The following is a 22,705-nucleotide window of genomic DNA, read 5'->3' as shown; positions in this document are numbered from 1 at the left end:
GAAAGTGAGAAATGCAGGAATACGCAATAAAAGAGTGACAAAAATAGGTACACTGTTTTTTTTTTAAGAATTCTTTTTATAACAACCACAAGGCTCAAATTTGAAAAATGTTAAGAATTTTTTAAGAATGATCTGAGCCTCAAAAATGTTAATCAATTTTGATATTATCCATAGGCCGACAAAATTGGCTCGTGTAAAAGCGCCTTAACAACAATTTGAGGCTGAAAGTGCAAAAAAAAATAAGAGCAGTTTGAGCCTCAACTCAAATTTACTGGCTTGGACATTCAATTCTGCTGATGTGCTTACCATTCAGAGCTCCTATACATTTTTCATCTTTTCTTTTTCTACATATTTCTATCGCTTTCCATCGCTTTCATTTCAAGAAGTTATCGCTTCTTATCGCTTCTTATCTTCTTAACCAAGCTTAACGGGAAACCTAGGTTATTGATATGTACAAAAGTGGTGAAAAATTAGAGACTAGAAACTTAACTTAAGTGAAAATTGATTGAAAATAAACTAAGACCTAAATGAGAAACGCACAGAAACAGACCAATTTTGATTATAAACCATCACCTTGTACCTTCTTTCATAAAGTTTAGCTGAAAATAGGAATACAAGTAATTGATTTCTCAATTTTGAGTGTCTATACTGTGTATAAAGTAGTTATAATTGCCTTTTTCTTCGCCTTATCCTTGACTGTCTTGAAATATTCAATATGCTCGATGTAGTATAACAACTGTTCCATGGCGATATAAGAATCGAGTAATTTTAAGAAAATTCCTGTCGCGCTCAGCTTCATAAGAAAAAATGTAAGAGAAGTGTACGACTATCGTTACTTTTAAGACAATACCGATTGGAGTTACATATCATTTAATATGATTATTGAATGGAAAAAATTGCCAGAAGAACTTAATCGCGATTACATTAATTACTCTTTTGTTCAAAACCAGTTATATACAAGTTTAAACTGCTTAATCCTCAAAGTAAAAAACCACCCAATGGATGCTTCTATCGAAGTGAATTTAAAGAACGGAAAACATGATTTCCCATAAGGAAACACTTCCAAGGAGTGCTTCTTATGTTTTGGGTGTGTGACTTTGGGATCTCGACCTCTTTTTTGTTACCTTGAGGGAAATCATTTTTGCCGAACTTATGAGGGTATGAAATTGGCGTTAACACTCAGTTTTTGCCAAAGTTCTTCCAATTTTCTAGGAATTTTTAGCAATTTTCAATAGAAATTGTATTTTAGGGAACTAATTTTCGCGACAGACACCCAGAAACGCAAAAATTAGTTACAACGAAAATTAGTTCTCTTTGGTAATAATTGCTTTAACCCTTTGAGGCCGGTAATCAATTTGAGAGAATTTGAAAAATTTAGAGTAGTGGCTAAATATTTCCTTAAATTTATCAAAAAGACCTGTAAAAGTATATATTTTCTGAAAGTTAATCAAATTTCTACAAAGTGAAATTTTGAATAGTTTAAAACATCAATCCCTCCTGTAAAATCCACAATTGCTGACAAGAAAGGCAAAAGGACGGGAGAAAGGACGAAATCGCCATATTCAACATACGATATACACTAAGGACAAAAAGGACAGTAAGGACAATGAAGGACAGTGAAGGACGAAATCGCCCTTATCAACACACGATATACAGTAAGGGCAGTAAGGACAAGGAAGGACGGGAAGGACGAAATCGTCATATTCAACACACGATATACAGTAAGGACAAGGAAGGAGAAGAAGCGTATCATTCTAGACCTGTCATTTCCCCCTGGCTCCTCAGTCAACGATGGTATACCTGCTAAACTCACTCATGTGCAGTATACATCTTTCGATGAAGCTCTCGAAATGGTTCGTTTGATTGGCCCTTGTTGTTTCATGGGTAAGATTGACATCCAACACGCTTTTCGTTTATGCCCTGTCCATCCAGACGACTGGCCCCTCTTGGGATATCAATGGCAAGGTAGTAAAAAGTGATATAAGAGAAATGCCAATAGACAAAACATTTTACCCATCGTTGTTTGAAATGAGGAACTGGGACTATCAAGCTGAATGGGTACCCGAAAGCTTACAGATATTTCTTTCTCAATTATTTTCTTCAAAGCTAAAACAAATTAGCATAGGCCAAACCATCACACAAGCATCGAGACCAAGGTCATCTATCGCACCGATACCTTTTGGGATTGGCGTAGACCTTGATAAATCTTTCGCCACAAGATGTTTCGTTGATCATCTCGCAAAATTTGGCTTTTCTGTGTCATCTGGAGAAGTTAAGCTATTCAAGGAATCTGCCATAGCATCTTTTACAAGGACAACATTGTGCCTGAGGATACAGCATCCGATCAACAACCACCTGAATATCCTGCAGCCACCCAATCATCACCTACGAATCCACCAATCACCCAATCGCCACATGAGGATCCAATAGCAATCCAACAACAACCTGAGGCCATACCAGCCACCGAACCGCAACCTGAGACTCAAACTACCCAACTACCGCCTGAGAATCCGCCAACCACCCACCTGCAACCTGAGGATCAACCAGCCACCCAACCGTCGCCTGAGGTTCCACTAACCACCCAATTGCAACCTGAGAATCAACCAGCCACCCAAACGTCGCTTGAGAATTCAACAGCCACCCAACCGTCGCCTGAGAATCCGCCAACCACCCACCTGCAACCTGAGCATCAACCAGCAACCCAAACGTCGCCTGAGAATTCAACAGCCACCCAACCGTCGTGTGAGAATTCAACAGCCACCCAACCGTCGCCTGAGAATTCAACAGCCACCCAACCGTCGCCTGAGAATCCAACAGCCGCCCATTCCAAGGCTAACCAATCAAAGAAAACATTAGATCAATTTTCGGCTGATAATGCAGATCACAATATCCGCACTCTTACTGGGAAAGGAACTTTTCATGGGATGGGAATAATCAAAATTTCCACAAACAAAACGTCTAAACATCGAGCAATCAAACGCTTAAAGCATGGTAGTCAAAGTAACCTTTCTGGCTCATCCATACCAATCTTTGATTTGTACGGCTCAAGCTTCAACGGTTTGAAGGAGCTTAAATTCAATTCTGTCAAAGCAACTGAAACCATATCTTCTGCCGAAATGACACTAGACTTTCTTTGGCACTCAGCATGGTTCTTTGCCTCAACCAAAAATCCTCGTCCAAACTGGTCTGGTTTCATGATGCACGCCACCTCACAAAACTCAAATGTGTATGACGTAGCTTCCGTTGAATTTCTTCCTATCATTGATTTAAATTCTTCAAACGAAAGTTGCATCTATTCGACGCTTCTATTTGTCATCGAAGAAGCAAAGAAAACAAAGATCCCTGTTCCTGTTATTACATTTGACCAACTGTTATGGCAGAAAGCTTTGGGTATCATCAAGTTAAAGAAATTAAAGATTGTTTGTCGACTTGGCGGTTTTCATACCTTAATGAGTTTTCTTGGAAGTATTGGTAATCTTATGAAAGGGTCGGGTCTAGATGAGTTATTCGAAGAGGTGTATTCCGAGGATACCGTTAAGCATATCGATTCAGGTCATGCTGTTGCAAGGGCAATAGGGGCGCATCTTTTGGCACAAAGCGCTCTTGTTAACCACATCACAAGTACCTTGGTTGACGAAAAGAAGTTGGACATCGAAGGCCTCGAATCATCATATGTAAAGGCGATGGATGGAGGGTTCACAAATGAAGATCTCGCGTCACTAAGTGATACCAAGGCCATCAAAGACATGGAGGAGAGCATAGCAACCTTTTCAACCACGATGTCGGAAGAGTCACGAACGGCAAAGCTCTGGCTGTCATACATCAACTATGTCAAAATTGTAAAAGAGTTCATCGTAGCAGAGAGAAGCTGCAATTGGTACCTCCACATTCAAACTATCAAAAAGATGCAAAATCTGTTCGCAGCCACAGGTCACCGAAACTATGCCAAGTGCTCCAGAATCTATGTACAAGAGATGGAAAGTTGGATCTCTTCAAACGAGTGGTTACGGGAACAGTTTGAAGAGGGTCGCCATGCCGTAAGGAGATCAAACAGATTTTGGGCTGGACTTTGGTCGGACCTGGTGATTGAGCAAACGTTAATGAGATCAATAAAGTGTGCAGGGGGCCTGACGAGAGGCAGAGGTTTTGGCGAGAACGTTCGAAATCTTTGGACGATGAGTGTTGGCTTCACAGCAGCAGTTCATTAATCAATGGTCCAACTCTCAGGAATTCAAACCGTTGCAAGCGACCAAAACATTGAGATGGGCAAGAATCGAAGAAGCAAAGATAGTGAAGACTGCCAGAAGTTTTTCGAATGGATCGAAGTCAGAAATCCCTTTAATATGGTCGATGATAACCTACACTCACTGTCAACCGGCTGTATATCCATCAAAGGAAAGGATAAAGTCAATTGCGATGATGCCGAGAATGTCGGGAAGAAGATCCAAAGTCAATTGGATGATGTTGTTTTCGCGGAGGCGAAAAATCCTAAAAAAGGATCTTCTCGTGCCTCTTGACGACCTAACCAATGAGCCACTTGATGTCGACAGCAAAGATCCAGTCAGTGTCAACCCTACTCTCCTGTTCACCAGACTCGCAGCTATTGCAGAACGCGAAGAGAATGTTGAACAGTTTTTCGACTATGAGTTGAACCATCAGGCTCTTTCCTTGTTCAAAAATGGTCTGATGAGAAAGCCTGATAAAGCTGCCTTGAAGAAAAGCCTGTTACCCGAAAAAGATGCCACAACTATGAATGTAGCGCAGATGCAGCACGTCTTGGATGGAGGAGCCTTACTTCATAGAGTCCCTTGGTCGAAAGGAACGCGATTCGACGAGGTTGCCAAAGCGTACGAAAGCTACGTGAGGAGGCACTATGGCAAAGCGAGGATCGTTTTTGATGGATACGAGGACCCCATGTCCATCAAAGCCAGTGAACACATTAGGAGGCCGTCAAAAGGATCTTCGCGAAACATCAACGTCATACCTGATAACAATGTACCGTATTCAAAGGAGAGATTCCTATCGAATAACCATAACAAAAGCCAACTTATCGATCTTCTAAAACGTTCATTCCAAGCTGAAGGCCACACAGTAAAGGTCTGCAGAGGTGACGCTGACGCTTTGATAGTGAAAGATGCATTGGAATGTGCTGAGAGAAAAGACGTTGTCGTGGTAGCCGATGATACAGATGTTGCCGTCATGCTCCTTTACCACTGGAAAGAGAACCTACACGACATCTACCTATTGCAAGAAAATACTGGGAAATGCTGGAGCATCAAACAATCTTCAAATAAAATCAAGGTATTACCGAAACTTCCTTATCCTATCTTCCAAACGCCTTTATAATGTATTTTACTTTGCTTTTTATACTCACTTTCTAAAAGCCTCTTACACAAAATTAGTTAGTTTTCTAAAAGATTTAGAACCTTTACGAGTCAGCCACTGAAAAATTTTGTCAATTTCCATTTTAGGACATCAAAGATCATCTCCTGTTCATCCACGCCTGGTCAGGGTGTGACTCGACATCTGCGATTTATAACAAGGGGAAAACAAGCTTCCTCAATCTGGTTCGAAAGTCTAAGAAGATGCAATCTGCTGCAGAGATGACCCAATACTTGGACCGAAAAATCGAAGATCGGAGAAGTCTCATCAGTATATTTGTTGATTTGTACGGTGGAAAAGATCGATCTAGCTTGAGACAGCTACGAGGAATTCAATTTAATTACGTAGTCACTCAGTTTAAGACAGGCATTTAAAAAAGAGAGAATTATGACGAAAGAAATTGTTTCAGTTTTTACAAAGCTAAAATTTGATTTCTTCTTGAAATGATATTTCTATTTCTTGTCTTATGTTTCAGCTATACCAAGTACAAGCAAATGCTCAGCGATGGATGGATTGAACCAGAGAAACTTCCTCCGTCCGAAAGAAGCGCTTATTACCATGGGTTGAGAGTCTATCTTCAAATTATGCAATGGTTGTTGATGGACGAAGATGACACAACTTTCAAGCCGATTGAATGGGGTTGGAATCAATCTGTTGGGTATCTAAAGCCAGCTAAAGCCAACGGCAACCGACAAACCGGTAGCTCCACCTGAAATTCTCCACATATAATTAGATGTAAATGCAAAACATCATCCAAAAATCCGTGTGGTACTAACATATGTTCCTGCAGAAAGAATGGGCTAAAATGTATGTCTTCTTGTGGTGACTGTCACGGAGAAGATTGCAACAACAAAAAGGTTAGTTTACATTTAACCGTCTCAACTTTGGTAAACAGCTTCACAGCCTTATAAAATGCTTTCACACATTCTAAAATTCACCATTTTTTTTCAGCTGTCGGATCAAACTCGATATGACGAAGATGGATTCGGCGATACCAATCAACAAGACGATACCAATCACCAAGACAATGACAATCACCAAGGCGATGACAAGCACCGAAATGTGTTTGAAGATATTTTAGAATGAAGAAACTCACTAATCACTTTAAAACTCCTCTTTTTTCGCTCTTTCCTGTGTTGACTAGTCCCTGAATATCATAGATGTTATAGATTCAAGACACTTTATTTCTCCTGATGACGTCACAGCCTCAGCCCATTTACTCACATTCAGTACATTTTTATGATTTTTCGTAAGCAAAAAAGTTGTTCAGTTTTAAATTTGCGATCGATTGATATATAATACTTGTATGTTTGAGCAACTTGAATTTTGACCAAATTTCCTAGCAGCCATTATGGATTATGACGTCATAACTTGGGACGCCAAGGTGCTGAAGGTGGGGGTTTTAATACGAAGTTCCTAATACATTCCCCCAACTCTGTGCCAAATTTCAGCTTTATACTATTTTTTTCCAGGTCATGGGGGGAATGGGTTTTGAGGTCAAAAGGACGTATAGGGGGGAAAGAATTTTTTTTGAAGACAGGGGGGGGGACGAGGGGGGAATGGAAAATTTTCATTCTAGGCATGGGGGGGAACTCACCAAAATCAATTCAAAATTGAAAAACATCTGGTTTTATGAGATGATATAGCATAATGCTTAGTTTTATTAATATTATGGTTTAAAAACAACCATCCTTTCCATATATTCTTGAATTAGAACTACCTTAGGGAAACAATAAGCGTTAAGTTTATCAAATTAGAGCTTTTTAATTTTATGCTTGAGGAGGGGGACAGAAAAATTTTTGGAGGCAGGGTGGGGAAAAATGAGGGGGGGGGGATGGAAAATTTTCATTCTAGGCATGGGGGGAAGAGACCCTGAAGGACACTATGATGACCTAATTCTCCTCTACTACACTATGGGGTTAGAGTAAAGGCTAATGAATTCCAGGTGAATAAAATAAAGCGAGCACTTATCACCAAAGCAGCATTTGATATGGAAGACATAAAGGCTGAACCCCCTTGAAAAACAAAGATGTCATTCAACAATTTGTAAAGACTGTGTTAAACAAACGTTTGGCTGCGGTTATCGAAAAGCTAGTTTAACAAAAGTGACAATGTTATCATTTTTATTGATCGGAACCAGCAAGGAAGTGGCAAAATTGCCAAAGGGTATGTTTAAGATCAAACCAACCATACCCAGATACGTAATTTATGACCCTGATATTGTAAATTATATGGCTGGATTACATGAGAACCAGTGAGAACAGGCACTTGGACTTGGAAATTCTGACCAAAACATTGGCAACTTTACTGTGCCTTCTGATTGATCAAAGAGCCCAGACGATCGGGGCATTGGAATTAGACTTCAGCCATAAGACAGCAGAGGAGATCAATCATCCCTAATAACGTGCCATCTGAGACGCATAACTTGTATTCAATTTGTTAGACAGCTCCAACCCATCTACTATACCTAAGATTTTGATTCATAATGGGCACCAATCCAATAGTATTAGAATCACTGAGGCATTCATTCTTGGGTTTTGGCCTGGACTTTATTTTTACAGACATTTATCATTTTCACCCACATTTGGCTGGCCAATTGGCCAATTATCAAAGCCTTGCACAAGAAAGCCGATCACTGTTTGATAAAAAATTTCTCAGAGTTTCTCAAATATAAATCCTTGTCAGAATGTCTTCACCTTTTTTAGGCAAACTACAGAAGCTTGAGAAAAGTGCCTTATTGTGACTTCCACCTACCGATGAAAAAAAATGAAGTTGTTCCCACTAGTACAAGTTGTGACATCATCAAATAAGAATAAATTTGAAAAAAACATTGATATCACCCTGCTGTCACTCCATCAATCTTCTACCAAATTGTTCTGTCATTGAATCAGACCCAAGATTTCTTTTTCCTTCTTTTGCAATCCAGTGAATCAGACTAAACAGATAAAAAAAACACAGAATGTACTTCAAAAATCTTTGTTAGGTATTTCCTACTTACTATCAACAGTGGAATATAAATGCCAATTTATTAGTAAATGTTGTGGGTGAGATTAAAAGTCATGCACTAAAAGTGATTGTCAATAAACTTTCCTAAGCTTTGAAAAAGAATCTGGAGTCAGGAGCTAGATACCAAATCAAGGGCCTTTGACAAGGCCTATTTTTTGTTATCCTTTTTATATCTAAAAAAATGCTGATTTGGTGGAGCTTACCCCTTTCTTGTGACAAAGGCCTATTTCTTCAGAAAGCCCAAGTGAAAGCCCTTTTGTTTGACGATTGAACTTTCCAATGTGAGGCTTTGAGCCCTTCCAGCCTGTCAAACAATGCTAAAAGAGATAAAATAAAGAGAAATAAAAAATTAAAAAGAGATTCAATACAAACCTAAAACAAAACAATAAAAATATGCAGAATAAGGTATAAAAGATAACTAAAAAGTCCTATAAAATAACAACTTTCCTTTTTCTGGCTATAAACAAGAAGTTTATTTTGACCATCATCTGGTTTTGAAAGCAAACGAGTAACCCTAATCTCAATTCTCATGTTTGGTCAGAAAAAAAAAGAAGAATTTCTCTTACTGAAGATAACGATACTGATTCTGATGGATCGTAACTTCTTCGACGATGAGGTCTTAATTGGTACGGCGATTCCACTCTACTGCAAGGGATACTGACCCTAAAATTGTTTAAAAAAGATCAAAAATAAATTCTTGACTTGCCATCCCAATACTCAAAAAACAATAAACAAGCCAAATCTGTGCATTGTTGACCTGAGGGGCTGGAAGTCATTTTCATCTTATATGGCTTTCATCTTATATGGAAAGGATGACAAAAAAAAAACAAATCTCAAAAGAAGGAAAAAGGGGAGTAGCAATGACTTCCTCATCAGGGAAGCGAGATGTCAATCATTGCAACCTGACTACTGTGTGGACTTGAAACTGTTAACTTTCACCTTAAAAAGTTTTGATGACTTCAAGCACTACTAGGCCTGAAAACATCAATTGTGGACACAGTCAATCATTTTTATGGACAGTCAATATCCAAACATCGACTGTCAATACTTTTCATCAACTGTCAATATCCAGATATCAGCAGTCAATTAAATAATCTCAACAGTTGATGAAAAGTATTGACAGTCGATGTTTGGATATTGACTGCTGATGTCTGGATATTGACTGTTGATATCTGGATATTGACAGTTGATGAAAAGTATTGACAGTCGACTTTTGGATATTGACTGTCCATAAAAATGATTGACTGTAGATAAAAAACATCAACCGTGTCCACAATTGATGTTTTAAGACCTAGTAGTGAAGTTTTCTTGCTTACAATTGTATTTGGAAGCAGGAATGAGATATATTATTTCCATAGTTTTACCTACCTAACACATTCATCTTTGCATTCAGGGCCAAACTTTGGTTTGGTTTTGCATACAGGACAGTTTGAATAAGGGCCATGTACAGGAATAAGGTCACAACGCTTATCAACAGTGTATGCACCATTACCTTTACCTTAAATTTAGATAGAACAAAACATTAATAGATTTATAGTTAGAAAAAAACATTGATTGTAAATGATATTTTAACTAAAGATTTTGAATGCCATATTACTTCAAATAACCGACCCCTTCTTTTAAACTCCACTCTCTAAAGAAAAATTTTTCAATAAAAGCAAATAAACGAACCCTAGGAGAGGTGTTTATTTAAAACATGTAGCTGTAAGGAAGAATCATTTGAAGAGAAAGAAACTTTAGTATCTGTTGATAATTGCATTCTTTCAATATTCAAATTACTTTTGAGTAATGTCTACATCTCTAAAAAATGACAAATATGAATTGAAAAAAAGCGAAAAGGTAAGACTAAGAAGATTGGAAGAAGATAAAAGTGACCTTGGTTTGAAATTATCAAATAAGCACCCCCTTCTTTTTAAGCGCCACTACTAGGATAAAAAACTTCAATAAACACTAGGGCGTTTATACCTTTTTGAACATACACTTACATGATAGAGGAATGTTGGATCGAATGTTTTCAATTTCAATTAGAGTCCGATTCCTAGTTGATCTTCTTTTTTGTGTTGGTTTCAAACTAAAAAAGTCAAATTTGTTTTTGGTAGCTTTAGATCATAGATACAGCAGGATACAGATAAAATTCAAAACATAGGGTAACTAACTGAGCACTTTTACACCCTGGTTATAGTCCAGAACAGGTGTCAATTGAAATCTTTTGCCAGTTACAAGGTTCTTTCATTTATCGAGTATTTTAAAGTTTTCTTTTCTCTTGAGCAAAACATGTGTTAATTGCAAACTATCCAGTGGCGCTGAAATTGGATTTTTTTTTTCATTTTAAAATGCTGTGTAAGAAATTGTAAACAAATGGTAGGATATACGTTAATTGATGGGAAACAATAATTACAAGGTCTCAAAAGAAGGAAAAAATTTTCCGGGGGTTTTGTTGTTTGGAATTGCTTAGGTCAGGATTGCTAGTAACGGCTTGTCACTGTGCCGGGTGCATACTCGGCGCCTTGGGCATGGTTTCATCCATGATTTTGAGTCCCCCCTTAAAACACAAATCACCCCTTATCAATTTATCCCCCCTTAAAGCTTAAAGATGGTTTTGAGGTGCCCCTTAAGTTTTACTCCCCCCTTAAATTTGCAAGACTCTTATGTATGCATGCCCTTAATTTTTGGGGTGTAGAGACAAGCGAGAAATTAGTCCATAAACACATTGCGGGGATTGCATTCAAAAATAGAACCCCAAAAAGTGAGGTTTTCAATAACAACCACTTTTTAGCCCACAGCGTTGACATTCTTGTGGCTGCTGTGTAGTACAAAATTCCATGAAATAAGAAAATTGATGAGCTTTCCAAAAATGTGGCCCTCTTGAAGTTGAGTGATTCAGTCTTGAAATATAAGATGGCAAAGTGAGGGCAGGTTTTGTGGCTGTATGTCACTGTGGCTCACTCAACGGGTTGGCTTATATGTGCTGTCCTGCTTTAAGACTTGAATATTATTTAACCGTTTTTCTTGAAATTGGTAGTTTATTAAGGTCTTAAGATACTTATGGGTTTAATTTGTGACTGCAGGGTTTTCAATGGCTTAAAACGTGGCTTCAATCAAAGCATATATGAAAAAAATTTTCAACTTTGAGCCGCAATTCTAGCCCAATGACCCAATAATTTTGGTTCCATTTTTTATATTTTGTGGATAAACCCTTTTGCTACGAGTTTCATCTGAAAAAAAATGATTTTTACTCATTGAACAAATTTGTGGCTGCTGTTTTATCAACATAGTGCAGCATAGTGTTTTTCTTGATTTGTGCCGCAAATTTGGCCCATATTCAAATTTTTTTTTTTTTGTTGCTGTTTTTGAAAACCTCACACAATTTTTGAATGCCATCCGGGGGAAAACCCTAGTTCTGGGTTCCGCTTTTTATTTTTTTGTTTATTGGTTGGTGGTGCATCAGCATCAGCTCCATCTTTTGAGGAAGCTCTTCTACTGATATTTCTTTCTTTTGTGAAAAAGTTTTTTATCATTATATACTTTTCTAAACCAGCAAATTTAAAATATTAGTAGAGTATGATAAACTGCAATAAACAATATACCTGGTATAAAAATCCCTACAATACACTTTTCTAGAATCGTTTTCTCCTCAAACTGGAAACTATTCCATATAGAAGCAGAACAGAAAAATTGAATGTCTTTAAAAAATGTAAACATTCGAATCACGGGACATTCCATTACTGAAATGTGATTGGAGCCTTAGATGTAGTGTAGGATGATGACACACCAAGGAAACAAAAATATTTTCGAATGTAACATTCAAATCGAAATAGAAAATTCCATAGCTGAAATGTGATTGGAGCCTTAGATGCTTTACAAGATCGGGACAAAATAAATAGGAAGTTCTGGTCGCAAAAATCAGTTTTATTGACAATTGAATCATGCTTGATGGTGAGCATTGTTATCAATAATGTTTTAGTGTGAAAAACATAGAAATACAAGGAAAAAATCCAATGAAAATCTGCAAAAACGGCGAACATTTTAGGTATTGTCATATTGCATCATTGTGAAAATTTCATAAAAATATATAAAGTAGAGCTCGAGAAATTCGAGAAATTCAAGAAATACTGTCTTTCCGGCGAAAATCGGCTCTTCCGGCGATTTTTAGAAAGTTCCGGCTTCAAAAATCAATTTTATTGAAAATTGAAACATGCTTGATGGTGGGCATTGCTATTAATAATGTTTTTGAATGAAAAAACAACCAATTATATGGAAAAGTCCAATGAAAATCCAGAAAAACAGCGATTTCCGGCATATTTCCGGCATTTTCGGCCGGAAAAAATTTTTTCTCAAAAATCGGACTAGACCATGTTTTGGGCATTGTTAATACGCATCTTTGAGCAAAAAATCAGAAAAAACTAATGATGAAATCTCGAGAAAATGCCGAAAAACCAGTTTTTCCGGCATATTTCCGCCATTTTCGGCCGGAAAATTTTTTTTTCGAAAATCGGGCTCCGTCACATTTCGGGCATTGCCATTTTGCATCATTGTGCAAAAAATTAGAAAAAACTAATGAGCCGATCCCAAGAAAAGGTGGCAACAGACGAACGAACGAACGAACGAACGAACGAACGAACGAACGAACGAACGAACGAACGAACGAACGAACGAACGAACGAACGAACGAACGAACGAACAAGGGTTAATTTAAAGGACTACCTTAGGTAGGTCCAAAAATTGGCACTCTCATCATGAAGGTAATAAAGATATAGATGGAGAATAAATGACTCAGCAATGGCCTAAGTTATCGTTAAATTCTTTTATATTTTCATTCAAATCGGTTTTCTTTGATTTACTATCATTGGAAACAAAAAAATCCGAAATGTAAATTTGTAAGAACAGAAGTGAGAATGTTATCCTGATTGAAACAAACATATTATGCAAAAAGTTCTTGTTCAAACGCGATACAAAAATAATTTTCTCAAAGTAAGGTTACAATAGTTCTATGATTTCATATTGATGTATTTTTGGGCAAACACTTTGATCTTTCTTATTTACTCATTGGCGCTATTGACAAAGATATCTTAAACAGATTTGTGAAGTCCTTTGCTGATGACACCCGTGTAACAAAACAAGTCGAGACAATTGAAGATGTTGCCTTACTGCAATCTGACTTAGAGAAAATTTACAAATGGACAGACGACAACAATATGAAACTTAACGACATAAAATTTTGAGATATGGCCAAAATCAAATTATCAAGGATAACTATCATGGATACTGCGAGCTTTTTCATCGCGGTAATTTGAATGTATGACTACACTCTACAAATCGTTGATGATACCAATTTTAGAATATTGCTCTGTTTTATGGAGTCCAAATACTGTTCGTCTCATTCAGAGACTTGAAGAACCCTTTCTAAGAAGGATAAAAGGCACCTCAAACAATAATTGGGAGTGTCTCAAGCAATCTAAAATCTATTCCCTGCAAAGGAGAAGGGAATGCTATAGCATCGTCTATGTTTGGAAGGTGTTAGAAGGGATAGTACCTAACGTGAATAGCAGTATAAAAGCTTACGAAAATCCCCGGTTGAGATCGCTCGGTTGACATCCTTTTACAACATATTTTTGGTGTAATTGTTACTAAAAATCACTAACTAGCGGCCTGGACCGGTCTAGCGAACGGCCCGGACTGGTCCAACGAGCGGTCAGAACCAGTCTAATGAGCGGCCACGACCGGACTAACGATCGGCCACGAGCATCTAGAAGCGGCCAAGACCGTTAGAGATCACATTTCTAGAAAGTCTAGAGGCCGATCTAAAACAAAAATTTGACCGCTACTAGACCGCTCGTAATACCGTACCAAGACCGGTCTGATTTTCAGGTACTTTAAATCGCTTGGGAAGTCACATATAAGAAACCAGGATTCCGGGATTCAGCAAAAATTTTGACGGGAAATCGGTATTTCGAACCCCTTCAACCCCCCCCCCCAAGTAAAAAGTAAGTAACAATATTTGGTGCATGAGAAATAAGATTTTTAGTCATTACCCTTTGGATACAGTCATTTCACTTCTTCTATTTCCCTTTGATAACGTACATTGCTCTGAATGATCATTTCGAAACTGATTTATTTGCTCAAAATAGTTATCAGACTCTTGATGCACAACTGACTCATTCTCAACCATATGAGCAATCCAGTCATACCCCATCATTGACGTGTCCATTTGCTTCCCCTTTTTCAAATTGTCATTTTCATCTTCCTTGTCTTTTGCAAACTTGGAAAAACAAACTCTCTTAGGTGTCTGAAAAAAGAAAATGGTAAAAAAATTACTAAAGACAATTTAGCTTCAGCCCTACCTGCCAACTGAACATTAGATAGAGGGCAGGTCTAAAACGCTTAATACCTACTACTTAATACTTACTACTTAATACTTAATACTGACTACCTAATCCGTTTGAATACTTTACAGACCAGAACTTCCAGGCCCTGACTCTCCTTCGCATGTTTGAAATCTCTATTCTAAGTTTCGTGAAATTTGAATGCTAACACATAAGTCTTTGCTTTATATTTACCAAAAGTCTTTCAATATGTTATCTAAAAGAATATTTAAATATTTGCAATAAAGTAAATATTTTCTTCACCCCAGCATATAAGTACAAAGCAATCTTAGTTTTTTCTTTTTCCTGCTCTCTCTTATGACTTTGATCTAATTATAAGAAAACATATGTAAATATTCAAATCAGTTATTCTTATACACCCCTGTCTCCTTTATAAAGATCCAATGGGCTAAAACGTTATTTAGACGATGGTCAATAATAGGCAAAGGTTCACCTCCAATAATCTCTCTTATATATCTCTTATTTTCTACTAGTAAAAATTCAAAACTTTATTTTTGTAGAACTCTGAGTTTCATGCGTACAATCATCAGCTACAGTACATACAAAATGATCTAATGTGTTGAAAAAATTACATCTTGAGAAAAAATCGTAAAGTCGTAAAAGGTCGTAAAAATCGGTGAAATAAATTGAAGTAATAAATAGAACAAAAGGAAATTCTCGTTATTAAATTTTGTTATTTTCTACTAGAAATTTCTATCTACTGATATTTAAGGCATCTTATTCAGCACATTTATAATTCTTACTATAATGAAGTTTAAAAAGGTCATATTAAATGACCCTGTCAATATTCTGGCTCGAAAGGGTCATTTGTAATCAAGTTTGTAATAAAATCAAGTCATGTCAAAATATTCTCGGCAATCTATATACTTCAGTTACTTGTCCCAATGAAACAGGGGCATACTCACTTATTTTAAATTTTCAGATCGACTGATTCTTATAAATAAAGCTAATAATCAGCAAACGAAATATTTTTCTCCTACAAAAAAGTGTGTTTCCACAAAATCTGTGTAGTCTGTAAACTTTATAGAAAAAGTGCAGGAAAATAAAGTGAAGAGAAAAAAGAGATCAAATATTTTCATGTCTTCAAAACGATATAAGGACAAAAAGTTGAAATTTTTTAACACCAAATTTTCAGATTAGGTTGAATTGGGCATGCTGATTATTTTAAAAGTATTTTTGAGCAATTTTGAGGTATATACAGTAAATATTAAGTATTAGGTAGTAAGTATTAAGTAGTAGGTATTAAGCGTTTTAGACCTGCCCATTAGATAGTGCAAGAAATGAAAATAAAGGGATAATCCAGACGTCCGCGCTCGATAGGATCGATCATCGAAACGGCTTGATGAAGGATCAATATGTGATCGATGGATTACTTAACGATCCGGATGGGAGATCGATAGAGGATCGATACTCAAGATTTCTTTAAGCTTATGATTAGTTATCGGTTATTTATCGATCTATCATTGATCTTTTAGCGATCTCGATATACGATTGATAACAAATCGATTAACGATCGATGACGAATCGATTAACGAACGATCGATGATGAATCGATATACTCGATTGAAATACTAGCTTGATAATGGATCAACGAAGGATTGATACTCAAGACTTTTTAATGGCTGAATCTTCCATCGATCTCCCATCCGGATCGTTAAGTAATCCATCGATCACATATCGATCTGTCATCGAGCCGTTTTGATGATTGATCCTATCGAGCCTGGACGTCTGGGATAATGACCAGGGGGTATCAATCAAACAAGTTTGAAAGAAAATCCCAATTGAACGAACCAATCAAATGCAATTGAATAATTGCGTTTTGATTGTCGAACGCAATCAATTTAAAACAATTTGCATATCCCAAAGTGTAGGAGTTGTACGCTCGAAACGAAGGAATGGGCTCTTCCAGTTAAAGTCCATTATAGGGGGGTGGACGACAGCGGAATTCCGAGGCAAATTGTTTTTTGAAATTCCTGGATTTCCGATACAAAATCAATTTTTTTGGTGGAAAAATCTGGAATTTCCGATACCTTCTTCAAAACTTTGACAAATTATGTGGAATTTCCAAGGGTTCAAATAAAAAATTGAGCAGAAATTCCGAAACACTTTGAAAAATTGACTGGATTTCTGAGTGCTTTTTTTATCTGAAAATTCCCGTCATCCAACCCCCATATCAATTTTTTTCTGGAAAAGCCCAATATATGACCATAGACATATGATAGTTAGTGAGAAAGACTCACAACGAAGCTCGGGTTACCATGAACAATATGTCCCGAAGCGATACTGTTAGAAATCATTCTCTTTTGCGCATAAACAACATTTTTTACGCATAAATTATGCCATTTGGGTTTTTCTTAGAGAGTGTTGCTTGCTTTACAGTAAAATTTAGCGGGTTTTCCTAAGTAATCAAATAGCAAAAAATATGTCCATCTGTAAAGGGTTTCCTCTGTTTTCACCATGGTTTCATCCATGATTTTGAGTCCCCCCTTAAAACACAAATCACCCCTTATCAATTTATCCCCCCTTAAAGCTTAAAGATGGTTTTGAGGTGCCCCTTAAGTTTTACTCCCCCCTTAAATTTGCAAGACTCTTATGTATGCATGCCCTTAATTTTTGGGGTGTAGAGACAAGCGAGAAATTAGTCCATAAACACATTGCGGGGATTGCATTCAAAAATAGAACCCCAAAAAGTGAGGTTTTCAATAACAACCACTTTTTAGCCCACAGCGTTGACATTCTTGTGGCTGCTGTGTAGTACAAAATTCCATGAAATAAGAAAATTGATGAGCTTTCCAAAAATGTGGCCCTCTTTGAAGTTGAGTGATTCAGTCTTGAAATATAAGATGGCAAAGTGAGGGCAGGTTTTGTGGCTGTATGTCACTGTGGCTCACTCAACGGGTTGGCTTATATGTGCTGTCCTGCTTTAAGACTTGAATATTATTTAACCGTTTTTCTTGAAATTGGTAGTTTATTAAGGTCTTAAGATACTTATGGGTTTAATTTGTGACTGCAGGGTTTTCAATGGGCTTAAAACGTGGCTTCAATCAAAGCATATATGAAAAAAATTTTCAACTTTGAGCCGCAATTCTAGCCCAATGACCCAATAATTTTGGTTCCATTTTTTATATTTTGTGGATAAACCCTTTTGCTACGAGTTTCATCTGAAAAAAAATGATTTTTACTCATTGAACAAATTTGTGGCTGCTGTTTTATCAACATAGTGCAGCATAGTGTTTTTCTTGATTTGTGCCGCAAATTTGGCCCATATTCAAATTTTTTTTTTTTGTTGCTGTTTTTGAAAACCTCACACAATTTTTGAATGCCATCCGGGGGAAAACCCTAGTTCTGGGTTCCGCTTTTTATTTTTTTGTTTATTGGTTGGTGGTGCATCAGCATCAGCTCCATCTTTTGAGGAAGCTCTTCTACTGATATTTCTTTCTTTTGTGAAAAAGTTTTTTATCATTATATACTTTTCTAAACCAGCAAATTTAAAATATTAGTAGAGTATGATAAACTGCAATAAACAATATACCTGGTATAAAAATCCCTACAATACACTTTTCGAGAATCGTTTTCTCCTCAAACTGGAAACTATTCCATATAGAAGCAGAACAGAAAAATTGAATGTCTTTAAAAAATGTAAACATTCGAATCACGGGACATTCCATTACTGAAATGTGATTGGAGCCTTAGATGTAGTGTAGGATGATGACACACCAAGGAAACAAAAATATTTTCGAATGTAACATTCAAATCGAAATAGAAAATTCCATAGCTGAAATGTGATTGGAGCCTTAGATGCTTTACAAGATCGGGACACAGCAGGAACAAAATTATTTTAGAATGAGGTAAAAGTGAAAAAAGTGACGAAGAAATATCAGCCGTTGGAACAGAAAGGAACAAGATTACTCCCCCCTCAAGTAGCAAGGGCTTCCATTTGACCCTTGAGACCAAGTCCCCCCTTATTTCTCAGTTTTTAACAGTTTTGCCCTTTGTGTTTTTCTCTAAATTTTAAATCACCCCTTAATTTAAGGGGGGGGGCTGAAACCATGTTCACTGGGAGAAAGAATTAGGAGTTTTCACTGATTACAAGAGGAGATATTCATACTTGAATATAACACTTCAGTTTTGGAGGTATTTCGTATTCTCCAGCACATATCTTCTTAACAACAAAGGGGTACAAAAAGGCTATAGGATATATTGTTAACAATGATAAAAGGTACCTTCCCTCCAAATTTTAATGCTGAGCCATTTGGCTATCCAAAGTTACAGTTAGTCTGGAGACCATACTCTGTCAGTCAGGCACATCCTGGCAAATGAACGGGGTGAGCATTTGCATGGGGTATTCGTCACCCAGTGTAAATGAGATAGGACGTCTCAGGCTAAAAGCGTGAAAATGAATAAAAATGAACTTCAAACTGAAACTGGGAAAAAAGGAAGAAAACTGGGAACTTTATTTTTTCGTTAAAAGTTTCTTCAATCTTTGAAGACAAAATTGACCCATGGAAAAAAAATTTCATCTATGCAGTTCTTTGAAATGAAGCAAAATATTTCCAACCCGGTTCAATTGCATGGGGTATTCAGTGCTATTACATCACTTTTGTTTTCGACCCCTTCCATTTCCCACCAATCACAAGTGAAAAATACCCCGTTCATTTGCCAGTGTAGCTCTAAAAGCTCTAAAACAGCATCTAATAACATGAAAACCAGAATATGATTCTTCAATGGGAATCAAAACTATAAAGTGCACTTACAAACATCAATTTGTCAGATCCAACAAAATTTATAACGGCACTGTCATCATTGACAATAAAACAAACAATATTCTGTCAAGAGCTTTGTAAACATTCCAACAACTTCCATCGAAATGATCTATCACAGCTCAGTCTACCATTTTAGCGCGGTCCGAGGATTGAGCCAAGAACTCTCGTAGAGCGCCCGAGCTCCCGCGTGGCGCGCACCGCGGGGATGAAAAACTTCAATCTGTCAATCATTTTCTCAAGCGAAGAGTACGCGAAGCGATTCTAGCTTTACGATAATGCCGCGGATCATCAATGGATAGTATTCAATTATCATTATCCCTTTATTTTCATTCCTATAACTTTTGCAAAAAAAAGGAAAAATAGAAAAGTTGTATTTTTTACTGCTCTATTCACATATTGAATTTGAAAGATCTTCTATGTGGCGTTTTTTTGCAAACTTCAAAAAACTGATTTTTGTCCCGCCTTTGCGGGATTTTGGCCCAAGTGCTTGAGTGCAGCATAGGGTACAAAGTCCAAATATGCGTTTCCCGTAATTTTTGCATGAAGAGTTAGGTCTACACTGTTTGCCAGGATGTGCCTAACTGTCTGTTACAAAAATATTCCTATCCTGTTAAAATCCCAACAACTTCACTGTAAGAAATACAGATTATGGAATTACCGTGAGAGGTCCTAAAGCCGACATCCCAGCCTAAAGCCGATGGGGTCTTTCAAAGATACAAACTAAAATAAAAACAAACCTTTCGCTGTGACGCAACGAAGATACCAAAGTGTCAACTAAACTGAGAGATTTGATACATTGAACCAATTGAACCAAATAACAATAATTGCTTCTTATAACAAAACATATTTTTTTATTGCAATATGCACAACGTCATAAATGACAACAGTAGTAACAGCATCATAAAAAGTAACGAGATGTTTTGATTTTCCAAAGCACACGAAAATATAAAAGAGGTCTGTGTACGAGCGTGCTCATTTTAAAACGTTACGTAATCAAGCCTGGTTTCTATTACTTTACACTGGCACTTGGCTTGATTGCGGGGATAGGACTTTGTGTAAGGATACATATAACGACGTATATTACATTATATTATATATTACATGATAAGAATACAAATAGACGACGTATATTACAATTATTATGTATTACATGACACCTTGCTCCTATTCTAGTAAAGATAATATATGTCGTCAAAGAGTACACTTAAATGAAGAGCTGTCCGATTGCGGGCCTTCCGTAAATAAACATCCGGACTTATCGGTGGTAAAGAGGGCGTTGATAGTTGCCGCCTCATTGATTCAATGTTTGTTATTCAAATTAGTGTTACCGCATCCGCCCTTTTTTCAACTTCGCGCCATTTTTACAATTTAGTCTGTTTGTTTCTTGATGGAAACCAGTCCAAGTTGTTTCGTATTTTTCCCGCACAAGTCACTTTTATTACAAAACTGTTATCGTTTTAAACATGAGCAACTGATCCAGAATAAAAAGGTAATTATTTTTACAACTCGCACTTTTTAATTACATTAATTGACATCTTGACATTACAGCTATCTTGTTAGATGTTTTGTTTCGAGAGTTCTAGCAATAGTTTATCGTTCAACTTGGAGAGGGAATGTTTGTAAACATAGAATTTTTTTTCATAACAGTTATTTGGGGGGTCGGAATTAGGCTGGGCTGTCGGCTTTAGGACCTCTCACGGTATTGACTCGATTCAAATCAATTCAAATCACAAAAGAAAAAACCGTTATTTTTTCAAAAGAATTCAAAAGCTCGCGCCACTTCTTGAAACAATAGAGCTGTTTGACGTCATACTTTTGTTTATCAAATCATAACAATAAGATATTAGCCAATCAAATTCTGCGATTAATTCTTGTATAATTCCCGGCTACTACTGTCTATACTTTGATATTTTTTTGAAACCACATAGACAGAGAAGTCGGGTCTCTCAGCTAAGTTACAGTATTTTTCGTCAGTAATTTTTTTCTTTATTTTTTTTGCATAATTAGTGATATTTTGTAAATGCAACTTTTTTTATCAATCAATCTAGCGGGCTTGTAGCCTTTTTTGTTAACATGGAGTAAGTAATTGGGAGGTTTTAATCCATAAAATTAAATGTTCTGAATACACTTAATTAAACATAAAATTGCAATATAAACAATCCGATATGGTTACGTCACATTTCTTATCAATCAAAATTTTAACAAAAGAGAAAGAAAGTTTTTATGAATGTACCACCAGTTCAACACTAACGGCTAGAACAAAAGAAAATAGCCATTGTGAGTCTTTCTCAATATCATATGTCTATGATATGACGTAGTCAGAAAGTCTGCCGTATACTATCTTCGCTTTCTGATTTGAATGACGGCGCTGCGATAGTCTCTATTTTTTCCACCATCAGATTATCAAAGGCAAAAAATAGTTGAGCTCCAGATCCTGGACTAGATATGACGTAGCCTAAAAAATTTCATATTTTTAGGAAAGTTTTACTGACTGCTTACCTGTTGTTTCTTCTTCTCACCACTCTGAACTTTAAACCTTTTTTCAACATAAGGGGTACTTGTTGCAGTAGCTTTTTTTCGTGAATTTTGTCTATTCATATTCATTTTATAAAACGTGCGTTTATGATATTTTCTATCTTTCTGTCACTGCGTGAGGTTCGCGGTTCTAAAAGACCCGCCATTTTTGGACCATGCTTCTTTTCAGTTTGTTTATATACACTTGGTCACACATAGCTGTTATGTTACAGACAATCTTATCAGAACCATTTAGTAGTAAGTGAAGCCGTTAAAGAAAAAAATGCAAACTCAGCATTTTTCTTTAAATATGATTGGTTAAGTTTTCAAAATGGTAGCTAGAATTTTTTCATATTATTTTTGACACACTTCATTTCACCATTTCAGCATGGCCTGCTAAAAAACCAAACTGCGAAAACCAGATTTTAAAATTATATCTTTTATATGTATGGATCGATGGTATGTATCTTCATTTTCTCCTTTTCAGATAAAAATCTTAGATCTTAGAACTTTGACAGCCACACATGGGGAATGATAAATTAAGGGAGTTTGGGAAGAACAGGCAGAGGAGTCAGGACGACCAGATGGTGTCAATCGAGCGATTTTTAATAACATTTTTAAATCAAGATAGAAAATTAATGGTAGGAGGTCGCAGAG

At 36.7% G+C, this 22,705-nt stretch overlaps 2 protein-coding genes across 2 annotated transcripts; one reads left to right on the top strand and one right to left on the bottom strand.

Annotated features, from left to right (window-relative positions):
- Positions 1-4,031: 4,031 nt before the first annotated feature.
- LOC136816129 (uncharacterized) lies at positions 4,032-6,095 on the top strand. Its single transcript, XM_067072562.1, has 3 exons — positions 4,032-5,301; positions 5,472-5,668; positions 5,858-6,095. The coding sequence occupies exons 1-3, from the start codon at positions 4,351-4,353 to the stop codon at positions 6,093-6,095; spliced, it is 1,386 nt and encodes a 461-aa protein (XP_066928663.1). The 5' UTR covers positions 4,032-4,350.
- Positions 6,096-7,297: 1,202 nt separating this feature from the next.
- LOC136816097 (migration and invasion-inhibitory protein-like) lies at positions 7,298-22,174 on the bottom strand. The gene is made up of 7 exons (XM_067072534.1): positions 22,034-22,174; positions 14,421-14,674; positions 10,374-10,459; positions 9,757-9,886; positions 8,955-9,051; positions 8,592-8,705; positions 7,298-8,317 (listed from the first exon to the last, which is right to left on the bottom strand). The coding sequence occupies exons 1-7, from the start codon at positions 22,136-22,138 to the stop codon at positions 8,270-8,272; spliced, it is 834 nt and encodes a 277-aa protein (XP_066928635.1). The 5' UTR covers positions 22,139-22,174; the 3' UTR covers positions 7,298-8,269.
- Between the last annotated feature and the right edge of the window lie 531 nt (positions 22,175-22,705).

The sequence above is a fragment of the Clytia hemisphaerica genome, unplaced genomic scaffold (assembly GCF_902728285.1).
Source record: "Clytia hemisphaerica strain Z4C2 unplaced genomic scaffold, Clytia hemisphaerica genome assembly, whole genome shotgun sequence".
NCBI classification, from domain to species: Eukaryota; Metazoa; Cnidaria; class Hydrozoa; order Leptothecata; family Clytiidae; genus Clytia; species Clytia hemisphaerica.
The sequence above is the reverse complement of the archived record's forward strand: the minus strand, read 5'-3'. Positions and strand labels throughout refer to the sequence as shown.

Excerpts from the sequence above, each read along its gene's own strand:
- LOC136816129 (XM_067072562.1), top strand. The coding sequence starts at position 4,351 with ATGATAACCTACACTCACTGTCAACCGGCTGTATATCCATCAAAGGAA. Across the intron at positions 5,302-5,471 it reads AATCTTCAAATAAAATCAAG|GACATCAAAGATCATCTCCT; the intron begins GTATTACCGAAA and ends TTTCCATTTTAG. Across the intron at positions 5,669-5,857 it reads ATCAGTATATTTGTTGATTT|CTATACCAAGTACAAGCAAA; the intron begins GTACGGTGGAAA and ends CTTATGTTTCAG.
- LOC136816097 (XM_067072534.1), bottom strand. The coding sequence starts at position 22,138 with ATGAATATGAATAGACAAAATTCACGAAAAAAAGCTACTGCAACAAGT. Across the intron at positions 10,460-14,420 it reads GAAATGACTGTATCCAAAGG|TTTGAAACCAACACAAAAAA; the intron begins GTAATGACTAAA and ends TGACTTTTTTAG. Across the intron at positions 8,318-8,591 it reads GCCTTTGTCACAAGAAAGGG|TCTGATTCACTGGATTGCAA; the intron begins GTAAGCTCCACC and ends TTATCTGTTTAG.